Genomic DNA, 23969 nt, shown 5'->3' with positions numbered 1-23969 from the left:
TGGGGGATTTGCATTGTCCTCTCATCTACCTGCAAGTCTCTTGTTGTTTTGGGGTAGCCTACTTTTTCAGTCAGATCAGGAGGAAGTGTTTGCTACTGCTCTGGGGACCCTTCCTCTCTGCTCATGAATGGGCCTATCATAGACTGTCTGACTGGCTGTCTTTCACATGCTGTAAATGCATGGGCTAATGACAATGGTACAGAGATGACGTTTTGAGATATCACAGGAGGTGATCAAACATCAGCCTTGTTAGAAAAATCAGCCTTGTTAAAAAATACAGTCAGAAGATCTAGACTGCCATAAATGTGATTGGAATATAGCTGTTTGTTTAATATGCCAAAAACTGTAGTATACTCAACGGCTAAGTCTATTTCTATAATTGTCAAGTGCTGTAGCACTTGGATAAACTGACTTGATGCAACAACAACAAAATAAGAATGTCACACCGGATAGGTGCAGTCAAATGTGTTGTTTTACAGGGTCAGCATTAGTAATATGGCACCCCTGGAACAAATTAGGGTTAAGTGCCTTGCTCAAGAGTACATCAACAGATTTTTCATCTTCTTGGCTAGGGTGTTCAAACCAGCAACCGTTTCGGTTACTGAACGAACGCTCTAACCACTAACTTTCCACCCATGCACTTTAGGCTACTTACAATATAGTTGTTATCGTCATGTGCTCAGCTTAATGCATCCTTTAAGTTTGCCTTCTTGGCCTGGCATTATCTTGTTAAAAAAGATATCCCTCCTTTAAGAACATACTCTCAATCTCTAACCACTATGGTAAGGCTAGAGCTGAATTTAATGCCCCTGCTTCCCATAGTTCTCCTTCTGTTGATTGTAAAATGTTGGTGTGCATTGAATGCTGTTCAAGGTTCTAGATATGCAAACTCAGGCAGAGACAGTAAGCATCTAAAGTACAGTATCAATTCAGGAAGGCAAAGAGCCTTGATAAAAGAAAATGTCAAGTCTAATTCTTGTCAAATGAAGTAATTTGCTAAAAGACAACCATATTGTAGGTAATGTTGTTTTTCTGCCCCTAAAGTTGGAGGATATGCTTCAATGCTTCTCGTCTTAACCACGTAATCTAACTTGGCCGCTTGCCCTGACTTTAAGAAGTTCAAATATGCACAAGTGCCATTTTACAAGAGTTGAACGGCTTGTTAAGACGTGTTGAGGTAAGGAAGTTTTATTTAACACAAGTTTCCTTTTCTGAGGGAGGTTAACCCTTGTGGAAGTTTATATGCTTTTAGGGGTTTTGTTTGGTGTCAGGAGTTCTTTACAAAGGTGGTTTTCACTCGGTCAAAATTGAATTAATTAATTAATATAGAGTTAGAGATTAGTCAGAGATTCTAACTTGAGACATTCAAATGAAAATGGGTAAACTTGGTGTGCTTGGACCATGCTAGTTTGATGGTGATATGGACACTTGAAGCTCTCAACCTGCTTCACTGCAGCACCGACGATGAGAATGGGGTCATGCTCGGTCCTCTTTTTCCTGTAGTCCATAATCATCTCCTTTGTCTTGATCACGTTGAGGGAGAGGTTGTTGTCCTGGCACCACACGGCCAGGTCTCTGACCTCATCCCTATAGGCTGTATGTACACTGATACCTGATCCCTCCAGAATGTTAGTCATTTTTGTAAAAAAAAAACACACAAAAAAACAGACAATATGGCAACAATTAATTGACCAATGTTATTTGCAGGTTTGCTTGAATAAAACACAGTTACACACATGCTTACTACATCATTTCCCACAATCCCTTATATGTAGTTTCATTCCAACAGTTATGTTCAGTTGGATCATTCCACATTCCTACTGAGTGGATGGCAGTGGAACATTAAACAAATTGCATTTGGAAGCTGGTTATTTATTTGTATTTAACTTTAATTTATTCAGGGGACATTGAGACCAGGGTCTCATTTACAATGGTGTACCGAGGAAAACAATATAACATATTCAAAATGATGAATAAATTAAGATAAACTACAAATTACAGAATCAACACTACAGCTTCAAACACCACAAATAAATAGTTTACATTCAATCCAAACAGTTGAACTTGTTATGAAACTCACTCAACATTAAAGTCCCAGAACTGCCCTAGAGGCACCAGAAAGTCGAGATGCATGGAGTTTTGTAGGCTATTCCAGAAATGGGGGGATTTATCAAGATCTGTACGTACTAGTGGAACCCCGAGATTTAACCATCCCTGTGAATGGGTTTGGTGTCTCATATTTTTAAAGTGAGGTAGGTCGGACGCTTGTGTAGTAGAACTTTGTAAACAGAAAGGGAATAATGGAGTAATCTACAGGGTTTTAATGAGGACCTGCCGACATTTTGATACAGGATGCAGTGATGCATATTAAAACTGTCACCTGTGATAAAATGTGCGCCTCTACGATAGACGGCATCCAAAAGTTTGTGGTGACTCCATTTATCGGAAGGCAGCAGTGACTACTCTTCGTCAAGAACTGTCAAGAAATCTAGTTATATAAAATAAGCCTACTTTAAACCTCAGCTAATTACCTAGCTCATCCGTATGTTTTTTAAATGTCCGATTATTGTCCATCCAAAAGCCCAGATATTTATAGGCAGGAACCTGCTCAATGAAAGAACCATCCAATGCATAAATGTGTAACCCAGTGGTCACCAACATTTTCTGAGTCAAGATAACTTTCACGGTAAAAAAGCATGCCAAGCTCTATCACTTAGATTATAGTAGGTCTAATACATGATCACAACATAGCTATGCTTGGCCTGACAATATTGTTCTTCTGAGATCAGATTACATTTTAAAACTCTGATAACAACATTTTGATAACAAAATGTATTTGTTGGTGTAGCACTTGCGGGGCACAGCTGAGCATACATTTGGTCATAGTGCTTTCAAGACAACTGGGGACACGGGGAAAGAAATTAGGTAAAATCATGACATCAGTGATCTCCATGTCGGAAAGTCGGAGTTCTAGAAAGGTGCTAGAATTTCCAACTTGGAATTTCGTGTTGGATGACTGATCAAAACTATTTTTCCCCAGTCGGATCAATTTTTTCCAGAGTTCCCAGTTGTCTTGAACGCACTGAAGTCGAAAGTTGGATATTTCCGAGTTCCCAGTTGTTTTGAACACGGCATTAGTCTCAGGGGAGGGAGGGACAGAGCAGCAGAAGGTCCGTCTGTCATTGTCCCTGCTCTCTCCTTCCTTTCCTCTGGTAAGACTGATCAGAGAGAAGGGAACCTGTCTTCCACCTGATGGCGAAACTCGAGTCACACCGCATCTGCCTCATGCACAAATGAATGTTCTTCCAATGACCAGAGAAAGTGAAATATTCTTTGATAGTAAGAGACACGACAAGCTGCTAATAAAAATAAAAATGCATGGCTATCGATACACATGGCTACTCATTCACTGCAGCTGCAGAGCGAGTTGAAGTAGGGAGAAGAACATTTTATGTTTTGTATCTGTGTTGACAGTGCTGAATTCAAACTTAGACATGAACTCACTCATAAAAACACCAGGTCTTTGCTGTATTTTTTTGACAGTCTCTCTCTGGCTGGGTAGTTTGTCTTTTCACATGAATGAAATGGTTCAACATGGGAACACTACCTACTCAGTGGGCTTCTGAATCAACTGCAGCGAACGCCAACAGCGCAACAAGAAACGTAGTTACAAAAGTGCAAGCCTTTAATTGATGCCTTTTCTACAGAGATGTTTGGTGATTGACAAAGAATGTCTTGAAGATTGACAGGTTGGTGACCACTGGTGTAAGACATCTATAGTATTTCTATGAGAATCAGAAAACAGCATCCATTTAATGTTTTGCTGCATTAAGTACACATATTAAATCAACAAAGAGTTTCTGCAAGGCGACACCATCTGATTACAGTTCCAACATAGCCTGGTCAGTCTTAGGGGCAAAAGCATAACAGTGTCATCCGCATACAGATGAATGTTGCAGGTTTTGCAGATAGACCAATATTATTTATATATAGGACCAGTCAAAGGTTTGTTCACACCTACTCATTCTACTCAAGGGTTTTTCTATAATTTTTAAATATCTTCTACATTGTAGAATAATAGTGAAGGTTTCAAAATGATTAAATAATAAACGTGGGATCACGTAGTAACCAAAAAAAGTGCTAATCAAATCAAATATATTTTATATTATTCAAAGTAGCCACCCTTTGCATTGATGACAGCTTTGCTCCCTCTTGGCATTCTCTCAACCAGCTTCATGTGGAATACTTTTCCAACAGTCTTGAAGGAGTTCCCTGATATGCTGAGCGCTTGGCTGCTTTTCCTTCACTCTGCGGTCCAACTCATCCCAAACCTGTAAGAACCGACGCTGGAGATGAGAAGCAGGTATGGAGAGTGAACATTTAATTTACACAGACATGGAACAGGACAGGAACAGCGTCAGACCCGGGTAAAACAGAGACATATGACAATCAATGCAGAAGTGGGGAGCAGAGCTGGGGAACAGACAGATATAGGGGAGGTAATATCACAGTGATTGAGTCTAGGTGAGTGCAATTAATCGCTGATGCATGTGATGAGGGAAGCAGGTGTGCGTAATGTAGGGCAGCCTGGCACCCTCGAGCATCAGGGAGGGAGAGCAGGCGTAACAATACATCTCAATTGGGTTGAGATCAGGGGATTGTGGAGGCCAGGTCATCTGATGCAGCACTCGTTCACTCTCCTTCTTGGTCAAATAGGCTTTACACAGCCTGGAGATGTGTTGGGTGATTGTCCTGTTGAAAAATAAATTATATTCCCACTAAGTGCAAACCAGATGGGATGGAAAATCAAGGATTTCTACATAAATCACAGACAGTGTCACCAGCAAAACACCCCCACACCATCACACCTCCTCCTCTATGGTTCATGGTGGGAACCACACATGCGGAGATCATCCGTTCAACTACTTTGCGTCTCACAAAGACACGCCGGTTGAACGCAAAAATCTCACATTTGTGAATCATCAGACCAAAGGACAGATTTCCACCGGTCTAATGTCCATTGCTTGTGTTTCTTGGCCCAAGCCCGTCTCTTCTTCTTATTGGTGTCCTTTAGTAATGGTTTCTTTGCAGCAATTCAACCATGAAGGCCTGATTCATGCAGTCTCCTCTGAAAAGTTGATGTTGAGATGTGTCTGTTACTTGAACTCTGTGAAGCATTTATTTGGACTGCTATCTGAGGTGCAGTTAATTCTTATCTTCTGTAGCAGAGGGAACTCTGGGTCTTCCTTTCCTGTGGCGGTCTTCATGAGAGCCTGTTTCATCATAGCACTTGATGGTTTTTGCGACTGCACTCGAAGAAACAATAAAAGTTCTTGAAATGTTCCGCATTGACTGACCTTCATGTCTTACAGTAAAGATGGACTGTCATTTCTCTTTGCTAATTTGAGCTGTTCTTGCCATAGTATGGACTTGATCTTTTACCAAATAGGGCTATCTTCTGTATACCATCCCTACCTTGTCACAACACAACTGATTGGCTCAAACACATTAAGAAGGAAAGAAATTCCCCAAATTAACTTTTAACAATGCACGACTGTTAATTGAAATGCATTCCAGGTGACTACCTCAGGAAGCTGGTTGAGAGAATGCCAAGAGTGTGCAAAGTTGTCATCAACGCAAATGCCTATTTGAAGAATCTCAAATATAAAATATATTTAGATTTATTTAACACTTTTTTGGTTACTACATGATTCCATATGTGTTATTTCATAGTTTTGATGTCACTGTTATTCTACAATATAGTAAATATTAAAAATAAAGAAAAACCCTTGAATGTCCACATTTTTGACTGGTACTGTTTAAATAGTAAAGAGGATAGGTAACTTGACTTGACACCATCAGAAAGCACAAATTGTGTCCTGTCTGACAGATAGTTAGTTCCCAAACCATTTACAAGATGCCTAGTTGAGGCCCATTTCAGAGAACCTTTGAATGAGTGGGGGGTGGCCGACAGTATCAAAGGCCTTGGATAGATCTATAAATATGGCAGCATAGTAATTCCTATGATCGAATTTAATATCCCCATATTGTTACTTATCCTCTTGCTCTTTTGCACCCCAGTATCTCTATTCTCTACTTGCGCATCATCATCTGCACATCTATCACTCGTGTTAATTCTATATTGTAATTATTTAGCCTCTATGGCCTATTTATTACCTTACCTCCCTACTCTTCTACATTTGCACACACTGTACATAGATTTTTCTATTGTGTTATTGACTGTACGTTTGTTTATCCCATGTGTAACTCTGTGTTGTTGTTTTCTCGCACTGCTTTGCTTTATCTTGGCCAGGTCGGAGTTGTAAATGAGAACTTGTTCTCAACTGGCCTACCTGGTTTAATAAAGGTGAAATTAATAAATAAAATATGTAATTTAAGACAAGCATAGCTGGTGAAATGTTGATATGTCTAGGTCTAAAACCAGACTAGTACACATTACGTTTTAAATAAGTTATTCACTGAGAGTTTTCCAGTGATTCTAATATTTTTGCAAGGCAAGATAGTTTAGAAATGGGGAAGTAGTTATCTAGGTCAGAAGGATCTCCATCTTTGTAAAGGGGAAGGACATGCACCTCCTTTCAGATCTTAGGGGTAGCACCAGAAGTAATTATTATATTGAAAATGTGTGTCAAAGGTTCTATAATTTTTTGTTTTTCTATTTGACCTTTATTTAACTAGGCAAGTCAGTTAAGAACAAATTCTTATTTTCAATGACGGCCTAGGAAAGGGGGCAGAAACCTGCAGTAGAAAGGGATAAGCAAATCACCTACTGTGGATTTTTTTACATACATTTTTTGCAAGGCACTTAATACCTGATTCAAATTAAATGGTTCAAATTCAGAAGAAAAAAAGGTTTAGAGGTGAATAAAGGACTCCCTCTAGTGGAACTTGAGGTATTTTCAGAAACCATTATTTCAAATATAACAGACACATGTAATGTTTGTCTGTTATGGGACCAGAGGATGTCAGAACCTGCTGGGGCGATGGGAAGGGTGGAATTTATATTTCAAAGATTTGACCACATTCCAGAATTTAGCTGTATTTCCACCACTTTGAAATACACAATTCAAGAAGTATGTTGACTTTGCTTTTCTAACCAGAGTAAGACATGTATTTCTCAATTGCCTGAAGGACTTTCAGTCGGAGGTAGAATCAGTCAATCTGGCTTTAGCCCAAGCTGGTTATTATCATGGTCATTATCTGTGTGCTGTCTGCTGAGTGGCTGACTGAGCAAGTGCAGGTGTAAAGGGGGGAAAGAGCGCTGCTTGATATTTTGTTGCTGTGTGTGCATCGCTTCACACAGCATGGGTTTGGGTATGTGGAGGCACAGGTGTGGAGAGCTGCAGAGCATTCAGTCAATACGGCTACAGAGCTTTGGCCGATGTGATCAAAGCGGGATACAATAACAGGATCTCATGCTTAACATTAGGAATTGCCTGGCATCGTATCACCACACATCTTTAGATAATGGGGGTTCCTGAATGGCCCAGATAAATCAAAACCAAACGTCTCTGGGGCTTTTCAGTCACAAGCAACAAGTGCAAGGTATTTTGGAGATAAGGAGTCTGGTCAAATACAGCAATCAGTCCCTGGGAGCAAAGCATACAACACACACACACACACACACACACACACACACACACACACACACACACACACACACACACACACACACACACACACACACACACACACACACACACACACACACACACACACACACACACACACACACACACACACACACACACACACACACACACACACACACACACACACACTTAGGAGTTAATGGAGGGCTCCCTGTGAACACCACTCCTCCTTATCTGCTAAAGGCCACAGGAGTGGGCCTACAAAGAGCCTTGCATCAAGAGGCTACCGCCGTAGGTTTTTTTGTGGCTTACGTGTGTGTAAGATGATAGCCAGTGTTCTGTATGAGTTAACCGCATAAGGAGGATGGACACATTAAGGGCTTGCTCTACACAATGAACTCCTAATGGCTAACTGAGAGTGTAATTAATCTATGAAATCAGTGGCAAATTGAGATGAGGAAAATCAGTTTCTGTAACCTAGCAGAAAGGATATTGAACTGGGCGGCACTCAAAAGGTTAGTGTAAAACCTTCCTGTCGACCTTGATAGTCTGTCAGTGGAAAACGTCTACTCAGCTACATGTACACAAGGCCTGCCAAGCACCACACACAACTCAAGAATGGAGCAGATAAATGCACCTGTATTCTGTCCAATACTATTCAGATAAGCAATGACTAGCACAGGGGGTCAGGATGTCACATTCTCAATCAACTCCAGTAGCTGCTGATGTCAAGTGCATTTCTAGAGTGCACCTTGTCGGGGAATGGAATGTCTTGACTCAGATTATCTATCCCCCTTTTCCACCTCCTCTTCCACCTCCTCCTCCTCCACCTCCCAGTCTTCCTCTTCAAAATATTTGATCAATATACACTGCCGGTCAAAGGTTTTAGAACACCTACTCATTCAAGGGTTTTTCTTTATTTTTAATATTTTCTACATTGTAGAATAATTGTGAAGACATTAACATTATGAAATAACACATAAGGAATCATGTAGTAACCAAAAAAGTGTTTAAAAAATCTAAATATATTTTAGATTTGAGATTATTCAAAGTAGCCACCATTTGCCTTGACGACAGCTTTGCACACTCTTGGCATTCTCTCAACCAGCTTCATGAGATAGTCACCTGGAATGGATTTCAATTAACAGGTGTGCCTTGTTAAATGTTCATTTGAGGATTTTCTTTCCTTCTTAATGCGTTTGAGCCAATCAGTTGTGTTGTGACAAGGTAGGTGGGGTTTACAAAAGATAGCCCTATTTGGTAAAAGACGAAGTCCATATTATGGCAAGAACAGCTCAAATAAGCAAAGAGAAATGACAGTCCATAATTTCTTTAAGACATGAAGGTCAGTCAATACGGGGAATTTCAAGAACCTTTAACATTTCTTCAAGTGCAGTCGCAAAAACCATCAAGCGCTATGATGAAACAGGCTCTCATGAGGACCGCCACAGGAAAGGAAGACCCAGAGTTACCTCTGCTGCGGAGGATAAGTTCATTCGAGTTATAAGCCTCAGAAATTGCAGCCCAAATAAATGCTTCAAGTAACAGACACATCAACTGTTCAGAGGAGACAGTGTGAATCAGGCCTTCATAGTCGAATTGCTGCAAAGAAACCACTACTTAAGGACACCAATAAGAGGAAGAGACTTGCTTGGGCCAAGAAATACAAGCAATGGACATTAGACCAGTGGAAATTTGTCCACATTTGAGATTTTTGTTTCCAACCACTGTGTCTTTGTGAGACGCGATGTGGGTGAACGGATGATCGCATGTGTGGTTCCCACCGTAAAGCATGGAGGAGAAGGTGTGATGGTGTGGGGGTGCTTTGCTGTCTGTGATTTATTTAGAATTCAAGACACCCTTAACCAGCATGGCTACCACAGCATTCAGCAGTCATACGCCATCCCATCTGGTTTGGGCTTAGTGAGACTATATTTTGTTGTTCAACAGGTCAATGACCCAACACACCTCCAGGCTGTGTAAGTGCAATTTGACCAAGAAGGAGAGTGATGGAGTGCTGCATCAGAAGACCTGGCCTACACAATCCCTCGACCTCAACCAAATTGAAATGGTTTGGGATGAGTCAGAGTGCAGAGTGAAGGAAAAGCAGCCACCAAGTGCTCAGAATATGTGGGAACACCTGTTGGAAAAGCATTCCAGGTGAATTTGGTTGAGAGAATGCCAAGAGTGTGCAAAGTTGTCATCAAGGCAAAGATGGCTATTTGAATAATCTCAAATATAAAATATATTTAGATTTGTTTAATAGTTTTTTGGTTACTACATTATTCCATATATGTTATTTCCTATTTTTTATGTCTTCACTATTATTCTACAATGTAGAAAATAGTATAGATAAAGAAAAACCCTTGAATGAGTAGGTGTTCTAAAACTTTTGACCAGTAGTGTATATGTATTTTTAAATTAAGAATAATAATTCCTTTTTCTTCTCTCTGTGTGTTTTTATAATTTTCCATCACATTCTAAGAGTCTGAATCTCACCAGAGAAATAATTTGAGCGAGAGCAAACAGCACCCCTGTCTCATTATGTGTAGCCCGTGTATCTGATGCTCTCTGGACCAAAAATGTACAAAATGTAAGCCACTTTGGCATTTGATTGATTGATGCCGGAAAGCATTTAGCCTGACTTGATAAAAAAAACATAAAATAATTAGCCAATCAGCATTGAGCTGATCTCAGCAGTGGTTTGTCCTGGTGCAGCAAAATGCACCCCAAGGGAGGCCAGTTTGGATTTGGCTTCACACCAATCAAATTACATCCTAAACAAAACTTCATTTTCAGATAAACTTCTGTTTCTGGTCTGCTTGTGCTGATGTCCTGCAGTAGCTAGCTTGCTAAATCTTCCCTTTCCTAAGCCATGGATGAATGTGGGGCTTAATTATCTGAACAGGCCAATGATTATGACTGCGATTCTAATCTAACCATAAATTAATATGTTGTGCCACTGGCCTGAGACAATTGAAGTTCAATTGTAGCCTAGATGTAGCATAGTAGGCTGAAGTTAACTAGCTAGCTAACTTAGCTGGTTCATTGTTGCCGATGCGAGGAAGTTAGGCTAGCAAGCATTTAAGCTAGGTAGCCCATGACAACAAAAACAAAAAGTGTACTGTATGACACAGCCATAAACTGTTTTGCCAACATGAAAGAGAGGCCCATGGCATTGGTGTTCAACGAGTCTACATGTAGGGTGAGGCAATTATTTTTTTTTACTTGCACACGCACACACACACAGAAATCAATTTGTTTTCAGTGTAATAAACTAAGCATGTAGAGCCTTTTTGATTTGATGATGTTTAAATGGTGCTAGAATAGCGGACTTAGTGCGCCTGTTGTCTTTGGTCTAACTTGCGGTAACTCTGTGGTTATAAATTAGTAGTTGATTAGTAAACTGTAGAAAACATGAACTTGCTTTACTATGCTGCAGGTCATGTAACTGTTGGTTACATGCAATATTTTCACTGTGGACTTCACTGGACTGATGCTGCTCTTCGGTTTTGTGATGAAACAAACGTATGTGTAGTTAAATATATTCCGCCACTGTGTGACTGTTGTCTTTTTGTTGTCACAGCCTTATTGTATATAGTGGTGGCGTATGAACAAGTGGGTTATAGAGCAAACAACGCAATTATCACAACATAGGTTGTAATATGGCTTTTTTACTGGCTTGGCTTCCACAGTGATTTACCCATGTACCACTACTGCCTCCTAGTCTTCCTCCATGGTGATTTACCCATGTGCCACTACTGCCTCCTAGTCTTCCTCCACAGTGATTTACCCATGTACCACTACTGCCTCCTAGTCTTCCTCCACAGTGATTTACCCATGTGCCACTACTGCCTCCTAGTCTTCCTCCACAGTGATTTACCCATGTACCACTACTGCCTCCTAGTCTTCCTCCACAGTGATTTACCCATGTACCACTACTGCCTCCTAGTCTTCCTCCATGGTGATTTACCCATGTGCCACTACTGCCTCCCAGTCTTCCTCCACAGTGATTTACCCATGTACCACTACTGCCTCCTAGTCTTCCTCCACAGTGATTTACCCATGTACCACCACTGCCTCCTAGTCTTCCTCCACAGTGATTTACCCATTTGCCACTACTGCCTCCTAGTCTTCCTCCACAGTGATTTACCCATGTACCACTACTGCCTCCTAGTCTTCCTCCACAGTGATTTACCCATGTACCACTACTGTCTCCTAGTCTTCCTCCACAGTGATTTACCCATGTACCACTACTGCCTCCTAGTCTTCCTCCACAGTGATTTACCCATACCACTACTGTCTACAGTGATTTACCAATGTACCACTACTGCCTCCTAGTCTTCCTCCACAGTGATTTACCCATGTACCACTACTGCCTCCTAGTCTTCCTCCACAGTGATTTACCCATGTACCACTACTGCCTCCTAGTCTTCCTCCACAGTGATTTACCCATGTACCACTACTGCCTCCTAGTCTTCCTCCACAGTGATTTACCCATGTACCACTACTGCCTCCTAGTCTTCCTCCACAGTGATTTACCCATGTACCACTACTGCCTCCTAGTCTTCCTCCACAGTGATTTACTTCCACAGTGATTTACCCATGTACCACTACTGCCTCCTAGTCTTCCTCCACAGTGATTTACCCATGTACCACTACTGCCTCCTAGTCTTCCTCCCATGTACCACTACTGCCTCCTAGTCTTCCTCCACAGTGATTTACCCATGTACCACTACTGCCTCCTAGTCTTGTACCTCCACAGTGATTTACCCATGTACCACTACTGCCTCCTAGTCTTCCTCCACAGTGATTTACCCATGTACCACTACTGCCTCCTAGTCTTCCTCCACAGTGATTTACCCATGTACCACTACTGCCTCCTAGTCTTCCTCCACAGTGATTTACCCATGTACCACTACTGCCTCCTAGTCTTCCTCCACAGTGATTTACCCATGTACCACTACTGCCTCCTAGTCTTCCTCCACAGTGATTTACCCATGTACCACTACTGCCTCCTAGTCTTCCTCCACAGTGATTTACACTACTGTGATTTTAACCATGTACCACTACTGCCTCCTAGTCTTCCTCCACAGTGATTTACCCATGTACCACTACTGCCTCCTAGTCTTCCTCCACAGTGATTTACCCATGTACCACTACTGCCTCCTAGTCTTCCTCCACCGCTTCCTCCTCCTTCTCTTACTCCCCCAACTCCTCCTTATCCTCCTCCTCACCCCCCACCTCCTACTCTTTCTCTTCATCCTCCTTCTCCTCCACCTCCTAGACTTCTTCCTCCACCTCCTCCTTCTCCACCTCATCCTTCTCCCCTCCTTCTCCTCCTCCTAGTCTTCCTCCACAGGATGAGGCATAATAGCTAGTGTTGAGCTCCAGGCGTGAAAGCTAAGATAATGACATAAGGAGCTGCTACATCTCACAGCACCCCCCCCCCCCTTTCTAATGCCTATTTATGTCTCCTGCAGTCCTTGTGTGTTTTATTATGCACATCTGAGCCATATGAATTTGAAATCAAAAGAAAGTGAGTCTTTAGCATACAGACCCTGTGTGTTTGGTTGTGTGTGTGTGTGTGTGTGTGTGTGTGTGTGTGTGTGTGTGTGTGTGTGTGTGTGTGTGTGTGTGTGTGTGTGTGTGTGTGTGTGTGTGTGTGTGTGTGTGTGTGTGTGTGTGTGTGTGTGTGTGTGTGTGTGTGTGTGTGTGTGTTTTTGTGTCTCTAAGTGTGTGTCTTTGTCAGTGTGTGTCTATGTCAGTGTGTCCCTGTGTCAGTGTGTACGTTTGCATGAGATAAAACACAGGCTGGAAGCAGAAGCAGTGCAGGGGGAGGGAGAGAGAGGTAGGGATAAAAAGAGAGATGGAGGGAGAGAGAGAGAGAAGAGAGAGAGAGAGAGAGAGAGAGAGAGAGAGAGAGAGAGAGAGAGAGAGAGAGAGAGAGAGAGAGAGAGAGAGAGAGAGAGAGAGAGAGAGAGAGAGAGAGAGAGAGAGAGAGAGAGAGAGAGAGAGAAGGATGACTCACCTTCTCTGCAGACTGGGCTGTGCCAAAGAAGATGGGGATGAAGGCCAGCCAGACTATACAGGTGGTGTACATGGTGAAGCCGATGGGCTTGGCCTCGTTGAAGTCTTCTGGCACGTCGCGGGTCTTGATAGCGTAGATGGTACATGTGACCATCAGCAGGATGCTGTAGCCCAGCGAACAGATCATCTGCAGGTCTGTGATGTCACACTTCAGCACCCCACGCGCTAGGTTGGGGTTCATGGTCTTCTGCTCGTCGTAGTCGATGATGGTGTTGGGGGGGTCCACGGCGAACCAGACGAGCACACCCAGCAGCTGCAGACAGATGAGGGAGGAGGTGATGGCGATCTGGGAGGTGGGGCTGATGAAGCGCGGGGCTGTCACTGTCTGCTTCCCCTGTTCAAAGATCCGGTAGATCCGGTTGGTCTTGGTGAGCAGCGCGGCATAGCTGATGCACATCCCCAGGCCCAGGAAGATCCTCCGGAAGGAGCACACGCCCACGTCGGGCTTGGCAATCATCAGGAAGGTGATAATGTAACACATGAAGATGCCCGTCAGCAGCACGTAACTCAGCTCGCGGCCTGACGCACGTACGATGGGTGTGTCGTTGTGGTGTATGAACGTTGCCATGACAAAGATAGTGGCGATGATACCCAGCATGGCGAGGAACACGGGAATGACGGCCCAGGGGGAGTGCCACTCCAGTTTGACAATGGGGATAGGTTGGCACTCCGTCCGGTTGGGGTTGGGCCTCATGTCATAAGAGCAAAGGCGGCATGAGGTCTCATCATACTGGTACTGGTAACCATCACACAGCTCACAGTGCCAGCAACATGGCATGCCCTTCACCCTCTTCTTCCTCTCACCTGCCTTACAGGGCAGACTGCACATGGAAATAGGGACCGCCTGCTCCCCCTCTGGCCACTGCAGCTCCTCCAGCTGAGAGAGAGAGAGAGAGAGAGAGAGAGAGAGAGAGAGAGAGAGAGAGAGAGAGAGAGAGAGAGAGAGAGAGAGAGAGAGAGAGAGAGAGAGAGAGAGAGAGAGAGAGAGAGAGAGAGAGAGAGAGAGAGAGAGAGAGAGAGAGGGGAGACCACAGGCCGTGGAGGTAGCACTTCAGATAAGAGGGTTAGTCGATAGGGATGAAGTCGTTTGCATCTACCTGACAGGCAAATGGGGTTGGATGCAGGATGAGATACAGGATGAGATAAAGTGAAGTCCGAAATTATTGACACCCTTGATAAAGATGAGTAATGATGACTGTATAAAATAAATAATTCAAATACTGAGCTACATTGTATACTCAAATAAATTGGGAAATTATATTATTTTTAACTAATACTTGTTTAACAAGGAATACAAATATTTCTCACAAAGGTAGAGGTAAATATTATTGACACCCCTGTTATCAACACCTTTAACGCCTCGCCTTGCAATGATTACGGCACTGAGCCTTTTTGTAAAATGTTTTAGGAGTTGGAAAACATATTAGGAGGGATCGTAGACCATTCTTCCATACAGAATCCGGTCACATTTCATTTAGATAGCCCGGATAGTCCACCTGTAGTTGGTCATGCTATCAACAGACTATCTTTTGATAAGCAACTGCGTGCTAAGTTTAGAGTTAGGTTTAGAATAAGGTTAAGGGTTAAAGTTAAGGTTGGGGATAGGGTTAGGATAAGGGTTAAGGTTAGGGTTAGGTTTAGAATAAGGGTAAGGGTTCAAGTTAGAGATGGGGTTAGGATAAGGGTTAAGGTTAGCATTAGGTTTAGAATACGGGTAAGGGTTAAAGTTATGGTTAGGGATATGGTTAGGGTTAGGATAAGGGTTAAGGTTAGGGTTGGGTTTAGAATAAGGGTAAGGGTTAAAGTTAAGGTTAAAGATAGGGTTAGGGTTAGGATAAGGGTTAAGGTTAGGTTTAGAATAAGAGTAAGGGTTAAAGTTAAGGTTAAAGATAGGGTTAGGGTTAGGATAAGGGTTAAGGTTAGGTTTAGAATAAGGGTAAGGGTTAAATTGAAGGTTAGGGATAGGGATAGGGATAAGGGTTAGAGTTTAGGATAAGGGTTAAGGTTAGGGATAGGGTTAGCGTAAGGCTTAAGTTTAGGGTTAGTAGAATTTTTAGAGCATCTACATGTAGACTATCCAAATAAAGTTTTACCCAGAATCCTTCCAGATCCTTGATATCCTTAATCTGCGCTTATGGACTGCCCTCTTCCGTTCAAACCACAGGTTTTCAATGGATCTCATGTCCGTAGACCGTAAAATATTGATTTTGTGGCCAATTAACCATTTCTTTGTGGATTTTGATGTGTGCTCGGGGTTACTGTCTTCCTGGAAAATTCACTTGTTGCCAATTTTCAGGTTCCTGGCAACCAGGTTTTTGGCTAAAATATCCTGGTACTGGGTAAAGTTTATGATGCATTGGACCTTAAAAAGTGCCCCAGGACCAGGGAAGCAAAAAAAACTCCCATAACATCAAAGTTCCAACACCATATTTTACAGTACGTATGTGGTTCTTTTCTGCTCATGCATTCTCATGTTGACGCCAAACCCATCACAGGTGTGCATGGCCAAAGAGCGTGGACCAAGAGCTCAGTCTCTGGAATTGAAACCCATTGAAATCCTGTAGTTTTCAATGTCTCTCTCCCTCTCTTTTTTTCCCCAGCTCTCCCGTTAACCAGGTCAACTCCCATTAAGCCACAGCTTAACAAGCGACCTTATTGTTCAAAACTTAAACTTAAAAGTAAACCAACCTATTCACTTATACATTAAAGAAATACTTCTTCAAAAGAAATGCATTTACAACATTACAATTCGGGAGCAATTCAATCACCTTTTAAATATAATACAAATTAATTATAACAAGAATAAACTCAATAATTGGTTCTAACAAGGGTATTACACTCTCCCCCCAACAAAATTAGGCATGTGCTCATGACTTGTAAACACACAAGTGAAATGTAATAAGTAACCGTTTCAACTCTTAACTCTGTCTACAACCTACAACTGAGACAAACCTTGTTAGATGATTGAAAAGCAGATCCCTTATCCAATCCACTTGTATAGTGTGGAACAATATCTGACAACTGGGGCTATACTTGGAACTCCAGGTTTATCATAGGTAAGTAGTACAGGAGCTTTCCTTACTCTCTGAGATCTTCTTATTCCTGGTCCTTCTATTTCCTCCGAAGTTTCACTTCTCCTTGAACTTCTTGTTCCTCTTCTTGAATCTCTTCAATTGAGTTAGATGACTCATTATCATCTGCCTCAACTTCAGTTGCGACCTCAGCTTCTTGACTGGACTCTATTGCTTCTACAACTTGTTATGTTCTTTCAGGTCCCCCAGTCATTTGATTCCAGACTATGTCTAGGTCCAAGCTAAAAGGTTACGACATCTCTTCCACTTCTCGGCTCCTACAGTTTGTATTAGGCACTTCATACCATACTCCGATGTCCTCATCTTCTGTGTCAAAATCCTTCTCATCTTCTGGATTCTTAACCTCTTCAACTTACTCATCATTCCGAGGAGTACAGTTTCCAGGCAACTTTTAATATCCCTTTCTCTTCCGCATTCTTTGCAGGGTCCTTCTACGAGGAGTTGGTTCTATGTTAACCACTGGTTTTAGGCGCACTTTCTGCCCCATAGGTAGCAGGTGATTCCGATGAAGAATCTTAATGGGTCCATCTCCACTTTCAGGCTTCAAACGGGCAAGTTTGACATCCGACTCTCCACCACATATGGTGTAGAAACCCAGCGATCTGCCAGCTTATGTTTTCCATGCAGTCCTAGATTCCATATAAGGACTCTGTCTCCAGGCATAAGTTGCGTGTAGCGAATCATTATATCATATCGCTGTTTGTTTTCATGGTTTTGCTTTCCAGCAGTGCTCTAAGCAAATTTGTATCTTCGTATCAGATACATACTTGAGGTAAGTTCTCTCTGAAGAGCTATCACTCGAGACTCCAAAACAGATATCAACGGGCAATCTAGCTTCACGTCCAAACATTAAAAAAATAGGGCGAGTAGCCAGTCGCTTCATTCCAAGTACAGTTTTACGTGTGCACTAGATGCCAAATAAACTGACTCATTTTGTTATTTTGTGTAGGATCAAGAGTGCCAAGCATGTTCAACAAGGTTTGGATGAATCTCTCAGGTTGTAGATCTCCCTGAGGATGATATGGTGTTGTCCTTGACTTCTCCAAGCCAAGCATATTCAGTAGCTCACGAATGAGTCTACTTTCAAAATCTCTACCTTGATCTCTATGCATCCTCTTCGGTAGACCATAATGGATGAAGTGCCTCTCCCACAATACTTTGGCGACAGTGGATGCTTTCTGATCCTTCGTAGGAAAAGCTTCAGCGTATCTCGTGTAATGATCCATAATGACCAGGACATTCTCTGTGTTACATGAGTCAGGCTCAATGGACAGGAAATCTATACACACAGGTCCATAGCTCCATCACTTTGCATATGACCAAGCGGAGCAACTATCTTTGAAAGTGTTTTCCTCTGTACACAATGAGCACAGGACTTAAAGTACTCCTCTACTTCCATCTTCATGCGTGGCCAGTAGAACCAGTCTCTGACAAGTCCATACATTTTGTCAAATCCTAAATGACCTGAGTCATCATGCAGTGACGTGAGGACCATAGTTCTGAACTTCTCTGGAAGTAGTAGCTGAGCACAATGAGTTTTGTTTGGCGGATGTGTGATCCTGTGCGTAACTCCATCTTCCATCTTTAGCTTCTCCCACTCTCTCAGGAGCAAAGAGATTAATTAATGGATGTTTGGTCATTGTCACCCTGGTAATATCGTGTTTATTAAGAGCAACCCACATCTCTCCTAAGCAAGGGTCTTCTTGTTGTGATGCAGAAAGTTCCATAGTGCTCAATCTGGACATGTGAGACTTCAGGGTGACAAGGGTGACAAGCTTATTCAGGGGGTAACTCACTTTAGAATAGTCTTTGACAAATCTTCTGTAATATCCACAGAATCCTAGGAAAGAATGCAGAGCAGTAACAGTTTCAGGCCTTGGCCACGTGGTGACAGCTTCACTCTTTGACGGGTCTGTAGCCACTCCATTCTGGGATATGATATGTCCAACATACAGTGCCTTGCGAAAGTATTCGGCCCCCTTGAACTTTGCGACCTTTTGCCACATTTCAGGCTTCAAACATAAAGATATAAAACTGTATTTTTTTGTGAAGAATCAACAACAAGTGGGACACAATCATGAAGTGGAACAACATGTATTGGATATTGAAAACTTTTTTAACAAATCAAAAACTGAAAAATTGGGCGTGCAAAATTATTCAGCCCCCTTAAGTTAATACTTTGAAGCGCCACCATGTTTGACAATGGGGATGGTGTGTTCAGGGTGATGAGCTGTGTTACTTTTACGCCAAACATAACGTTTTGCATTGTTGCCAAAAAGTTCAATTTTGGTTTCATCTGACCAGAGCACCTTCTTCCACATGTTTGGTGTGTCTCCCAGGTGGCTTGTGGCAAACTTTAAACAACATTTTTTATGGATATCTTTAAGAAATGGCTTTCTTCTTGCCACTCTTCCATAAAGACCAGATTTGTGCAATATACGACTGGTTGTTGTCCAATAGACAGAGTCTCCCACCTCAGCTGTAGTTCTCTGCAGTTCATCCAGAGTGATCATGGGCCTCTTGGCTGCATCTCTGATCAGTCTTCTCCTTGTATGAGCTGAAAGTTTAGAAGGACGGCCAGGTCTTGGTAGATTTGCAGTGGTTTGATACTCCTTCCATTTCAATATTATCGCTTGCACAGTGCTCCTTGGGATGTTTAAAGCTTGGGAAATCTTTTTGTAAACTTCTTCACAACAGTATCTCGGACCTGCCTGGTGTGTTCCTTGTTCTTCATGATGCTCTCTGCGCTTTTAAGAGGACCTCTGAGACTATCACAGTGCAGGTGCATTTATACGGAGACTTGATTACACACAGGTGGATTGTATTTATCATCATTAGTCATTTAGGTCAACATTGGATCATTCAGAGATCCTCACTGAACTTCTGGAGAGAGTTTGCTGCACTGAAAGTAAAGGGGCTGAATAATTTTGCACGCCCAATTTTTCAGATTTTGATTTGTTAAAAAAGTTTGAAATATCCAATAAATGTCGTTACACTTCATGATTGTGTCGCACTTGTTGTTGATTCTTCACAAAAAAATACAGTTTTATATCTTTATGTTTGAAGCCTGAAATGTGGCAAAAGGTCGCAAAGTTCAAGGGGGGCGAATACTTTCGCAAGGCACTGTAGTTGACATATGTGCGGCAAAACTGACACTTGTCAAGGAACAGTTTTAGGCCTTCACTTTTCAAGTGGTCTAACACCTTGAGTAACCTCTGCTCGTGTTCCTCCAGCGTCCTTTCAAACACAATTAAGTCATCAAGTTAAAGAAGAACTTTGAGTAGGTTCATGTCTCCAACTGTCTTTTCCATGACATGTTGAAATGTTGCACGTGGTCCGGACACACCCTGTGACATCCTCTCAAATTGGTAAAATCCAACTGGACAGATAAATGCAGTCTTCTCTTTATCTGTATCGCCCATCGGAATTTGATAGTATCCGAGATCTAACACACTGAACCATTTGCTCCCACTAAAACATGTCAGAGCATCCTCCACACGTGGAACTGTGTACTGGTCTGGAACAGTGTGCTTGTTGAGGGTCCTGTAATCAACACACCTGCGTATGATGCCATTCTTTTCCCTCATCACCACAATAGGAGATGCACAGGGGCTTCTCGACTCAGATATGATCCCAGAACTATTCAAGTTATTAAGTTGCTTCCTCACATCTTCAACATCAGCTGGGGACAAGCGGCGAGATCTCCCTAAATGGTTTGTCTTCAGTAATTCTGATGGTGTGGTGAGTACTCTTTGAACAAGCCACGTCAAACTCATGGGTTGAGAACACTTCTTTCCGTTCCATCATCTTTTCACATAACCTCTTCTTCCATCCCTCAGGCACTGAAGAATCTCCAAAGTCGAATGAAGAAGACATCAGTCTCTCAGATGAATCCTGCTTACTTTTCAATGGAACACCTGGAGCACATCTACAGGAAACAGATGAGCCATAGGCGTACCTCGTTTCAGGGTGATCTCCTTTGTAAGAGTGATTCTTCTAGACGACACAACTGCAACCTTCTGGATTTCAGGCCTCACTAGTAGTTCTTCAGGGAAACCGGGGTTCTTCAGACCTCTCTACCAGAATGGTTTGAGTAGAAGGTATCCCAGGACATTTCGGAATTCCAGTAACTCTCGTCTACCCACCAGGTGGCAGGGTGAAAAGTTGTTTTTGTGTGAAATCCACATTTTCTCTCTTCTCGTCATCATCAGTTGAGCTTTCTATCATCATATCATAGGCCTCTTTGATAACAGGATGAATTTGAGGTGTACTAAGGAAACCTTCACCTTCCTTTTCTTTGCAAGCAGTCATAAGTCTCTTCACTACAGACGTATTTGTGCCGACCAGAATAGGCACATCACCTTTCATGGCCGGATGTGGACATACCAACAAGTGCTTCCATAGTCTCTGCTACACCCACAACCGATCCTGAGAACTCAAGCTTCAGTGACAAATTGCCATCATATGGACACTGATCAGAGCTAAGGCCCCATATCTCTAAGTTTCCTATAGGAATCGATGGCAAATGCGTCAAGTACTTGTCATAAAAGGATCTGTAAAGTAGAGTAATCTGAGACCCGCTATCTAGTAAAGCTTTAGCATAGATACATTTAATCTGTACAGGAACGACAGAACTTGGACCAACTAAACCTGTAGGTAGCGTGTCTTTCATGTCTTCATACTTGTGGCACTTGGCGGAACGTATCTTCACTGGGACTTCAGGCCGCTCCTTTACTGGGTCACTCTGTAGTTTCCCATAGACCGCTTTTATTTGATTAGGTGTGTGTTGACTTTCCTCAAGTTCTCTTCATCTTCACAGTTTCTCTGGAAATGGCCATCTTCTCCACATCTATAACAGAACACTCCGGGTTTGCTGTCGGCTTGTGTCTGTTCTTGTGATGGATTTAGTCTCTTCTTTTTGCTTTTAAATGCCACATCTGACCTTTGTGTGTCAGATTGAGCTGCTGTGATGTTAGCAGACATGAGTTGCGTCATTTCATTTTTAAAACTTTTATTTATTTTCTCAGCACTTCTATCTTGATATTAGCTTTTTCGCAAACTGTGGCAACAGGAGCAACAGCTGATGACTTCACAACATGTTGTGTTCCTGTCTTGAATCATGTCCTCCTCCTCCCTTACTTCTTGTAGTAGTTCAGTAAAGCTTGGTGGTTTAAGTAGTTTATAGGTCATGCGAATACGAAGTGCAACCATGTCATGTGAGGATGCACCTCTCACTACTTGGCCAATGCGTATGCGATTCATCTCTGACAGCTCAATGCCTCCTTTTCGATAAACAGCATGCGGCAATTTGTCAAGTCTCAATAGGTAAGCTGAAAGCTTCTCTCCTTCACTTTGGAATGTGTTTCTGAACATTACCATGAGATCAGGTGCACTTTTGGTGGTACCGAATGCTGTTTCTAGAGCCTTGTATTCGAGCGCTGTGGCATGGGGGTTCCCTGTCTTGAAGAACCTCACAATGTCAGCAGCAGGCCCTTTAAGACTTTCTATTATTCTCTGTTTTTTTACATTGTCGGTGCACTGCCATTCCTCTAGGTAAATGGTTGGTTTGCTCAGCCCATGCGTCATACTTTTCCTCTCCACTAGGACTGGGTTTCACACCTGAAAACATACGCAGCTTACAACTCTGAGTCTCAGATGGCACATTATTGCATTTCTCTACCAGTGAACTGATGGCAGTAACCAGTTCAGTGTTGAGGTTGGCGCCAGAGGGACTTACCAGGCCTTTAACATCAGCTACAGTCTTCCCTTTATGTCTTAGAAAGGATAATAGCTTCGCCTGAAAATCTTCACCCTCTCTCTCAACAGGAGATGTGACTTGTGAAACTACATGTACAGGCCAGACGCCCAACTCTCCAGGTATCCCAGCAACACTTGGCACAGCTATTTCGTTATGATTGTTTGATATCTCTACCAAAACATCCTGCTTTTTATCAGCTGAATAGGAACAACGACCATGCAGTCTAATTTGACCAAAAGCCTTAACATAAGGCTTTCATCAGCATTTCCAGCAGAACCTCATCAGAAACATCCTCTGTCACATTGCTAAGGACAAATGCACGATTAATAGGAGTTGTTTCTCTCTACACCAGGAAACAATATCTTCCGCACTCATGTTGTAAGTCTATGCCAATGTTAGCAATGTTAGAAAGAAAATGTTCAAATGGTGAGTCAGAGTAGAATGTTAGTATAGATGTCAGCAGTGAAAACAGTGAGCAAAAAAAAGAATTACAACAGTCATTTCTGAGAATATCCATCAACAAAAACAAAATTCCCAGACGAGCACCCAAAAATGTAAACCTCTCACCACGCTCAAATTTGACTATGACGATATTAACTTGTGTAGAGTATCTCAACAGCATGGGATGTTAGGTGAGAGGGACATCTCCATTGTAAACTATCTAGGGTGATGACAAATAGGGTATTAACTTCAGATGGAATGATTATAGGTTTTTGTTATTGTATAAAGATATACTTTCCCATGCATTAAATTAAATTGAAACAGTAAATGACTCCACAAAGGCAACATACATAAGGTTCAATATGTGTATTATTACATTTTCATAGCACCACATCAAAAGAAATAAAAAGAATAAACCCATGTCCAAATGATTTCAAGCTTGCTTAACCCCGTTGGCGCGCGTTGGAGCTCCAAAAGAAAAATGACGACACACATAAAGTCCTGAAGCACCCCACCGTTGTGGTTACTCACTACTCTTGGATATTCCCTCAGCGAAGTACGGCAGTTACTTGCAGGTTTCCTCACAAGATCCACAGCAAGCACAGCTATCAATGTTGACAGTACTCTTTAGCAGTAACCGATATCCCATAATACCAATTAATTATAACAAGAATAAATTAATTAAATTAATAAATTCATTATTAATTAATTATAACAAGAATAAACTCAATAATTGGTTCTAACAAGGGTATTACAATTGCTAAGGTGCTGCATAGGTATAAACATTACTTCTTTAGCAAGAGATAGCACTTGTATAGCCTAAGAAAGTAGCAGAAATGTGTAGAAAGTAATTTTGAATGCATTTTATTGAAGGGAAACAATAACAGTTTTGAACTTTTTTGGCAACATATTGATATATTGTACAATGAGGAATTAACCTACAAAATACTAGTCTTCTCCCATTTGTTTAACCAT

General features: G+C 42.0%; 1 protein-coding gene across 3 annotated transcripts in view; it reads right to left on the bottom strand.

The window, feature by feature from the left end:
• Positions 1-23969, bottom strand: part of LOC124045026 (metabotropic glutamate receptor 7-like) — a 125478-nt gene that overhangs the window by 17196 nt on the left and 84313 nt on the right. For all 3 annotated transcript variants that reach the window (XM_046364231.1, XM_046364232.1, XM_046364233.1), the window contains one exon: positions 13645-14580. In XM_046364231.1, coding sequence (XP_046220187.1) covers positions 13645-14580 — 936 coding nt within the window. The remainder of the gene's footprint in view (positions 1-13644; positions 14581-23969) is intronic.

This window comes from Oncorhynchus gorbuscha, linkage group LG10 (genome assembly GCF_021184085.1).
Source record: "Oncorhynchus gorbuscha isolate QuinsamMale2020 ecotype Even-year linkage group LG10, OgorEven_v1.0, whole genome shotgun sequence".
NCBI classification, from domain to species: Eukaryota; Metazoa; Chordata; class Actinopteri; order Salmoniformes; family Salmonidae; genus Oncorhynchus; species Oncorhynchus gorbuscha.
The sequence above is the reverse complement of the archived record's forward strand: the minus strand, read 5'-3'. Positions and strand labels throughout refer to the sequence as shown.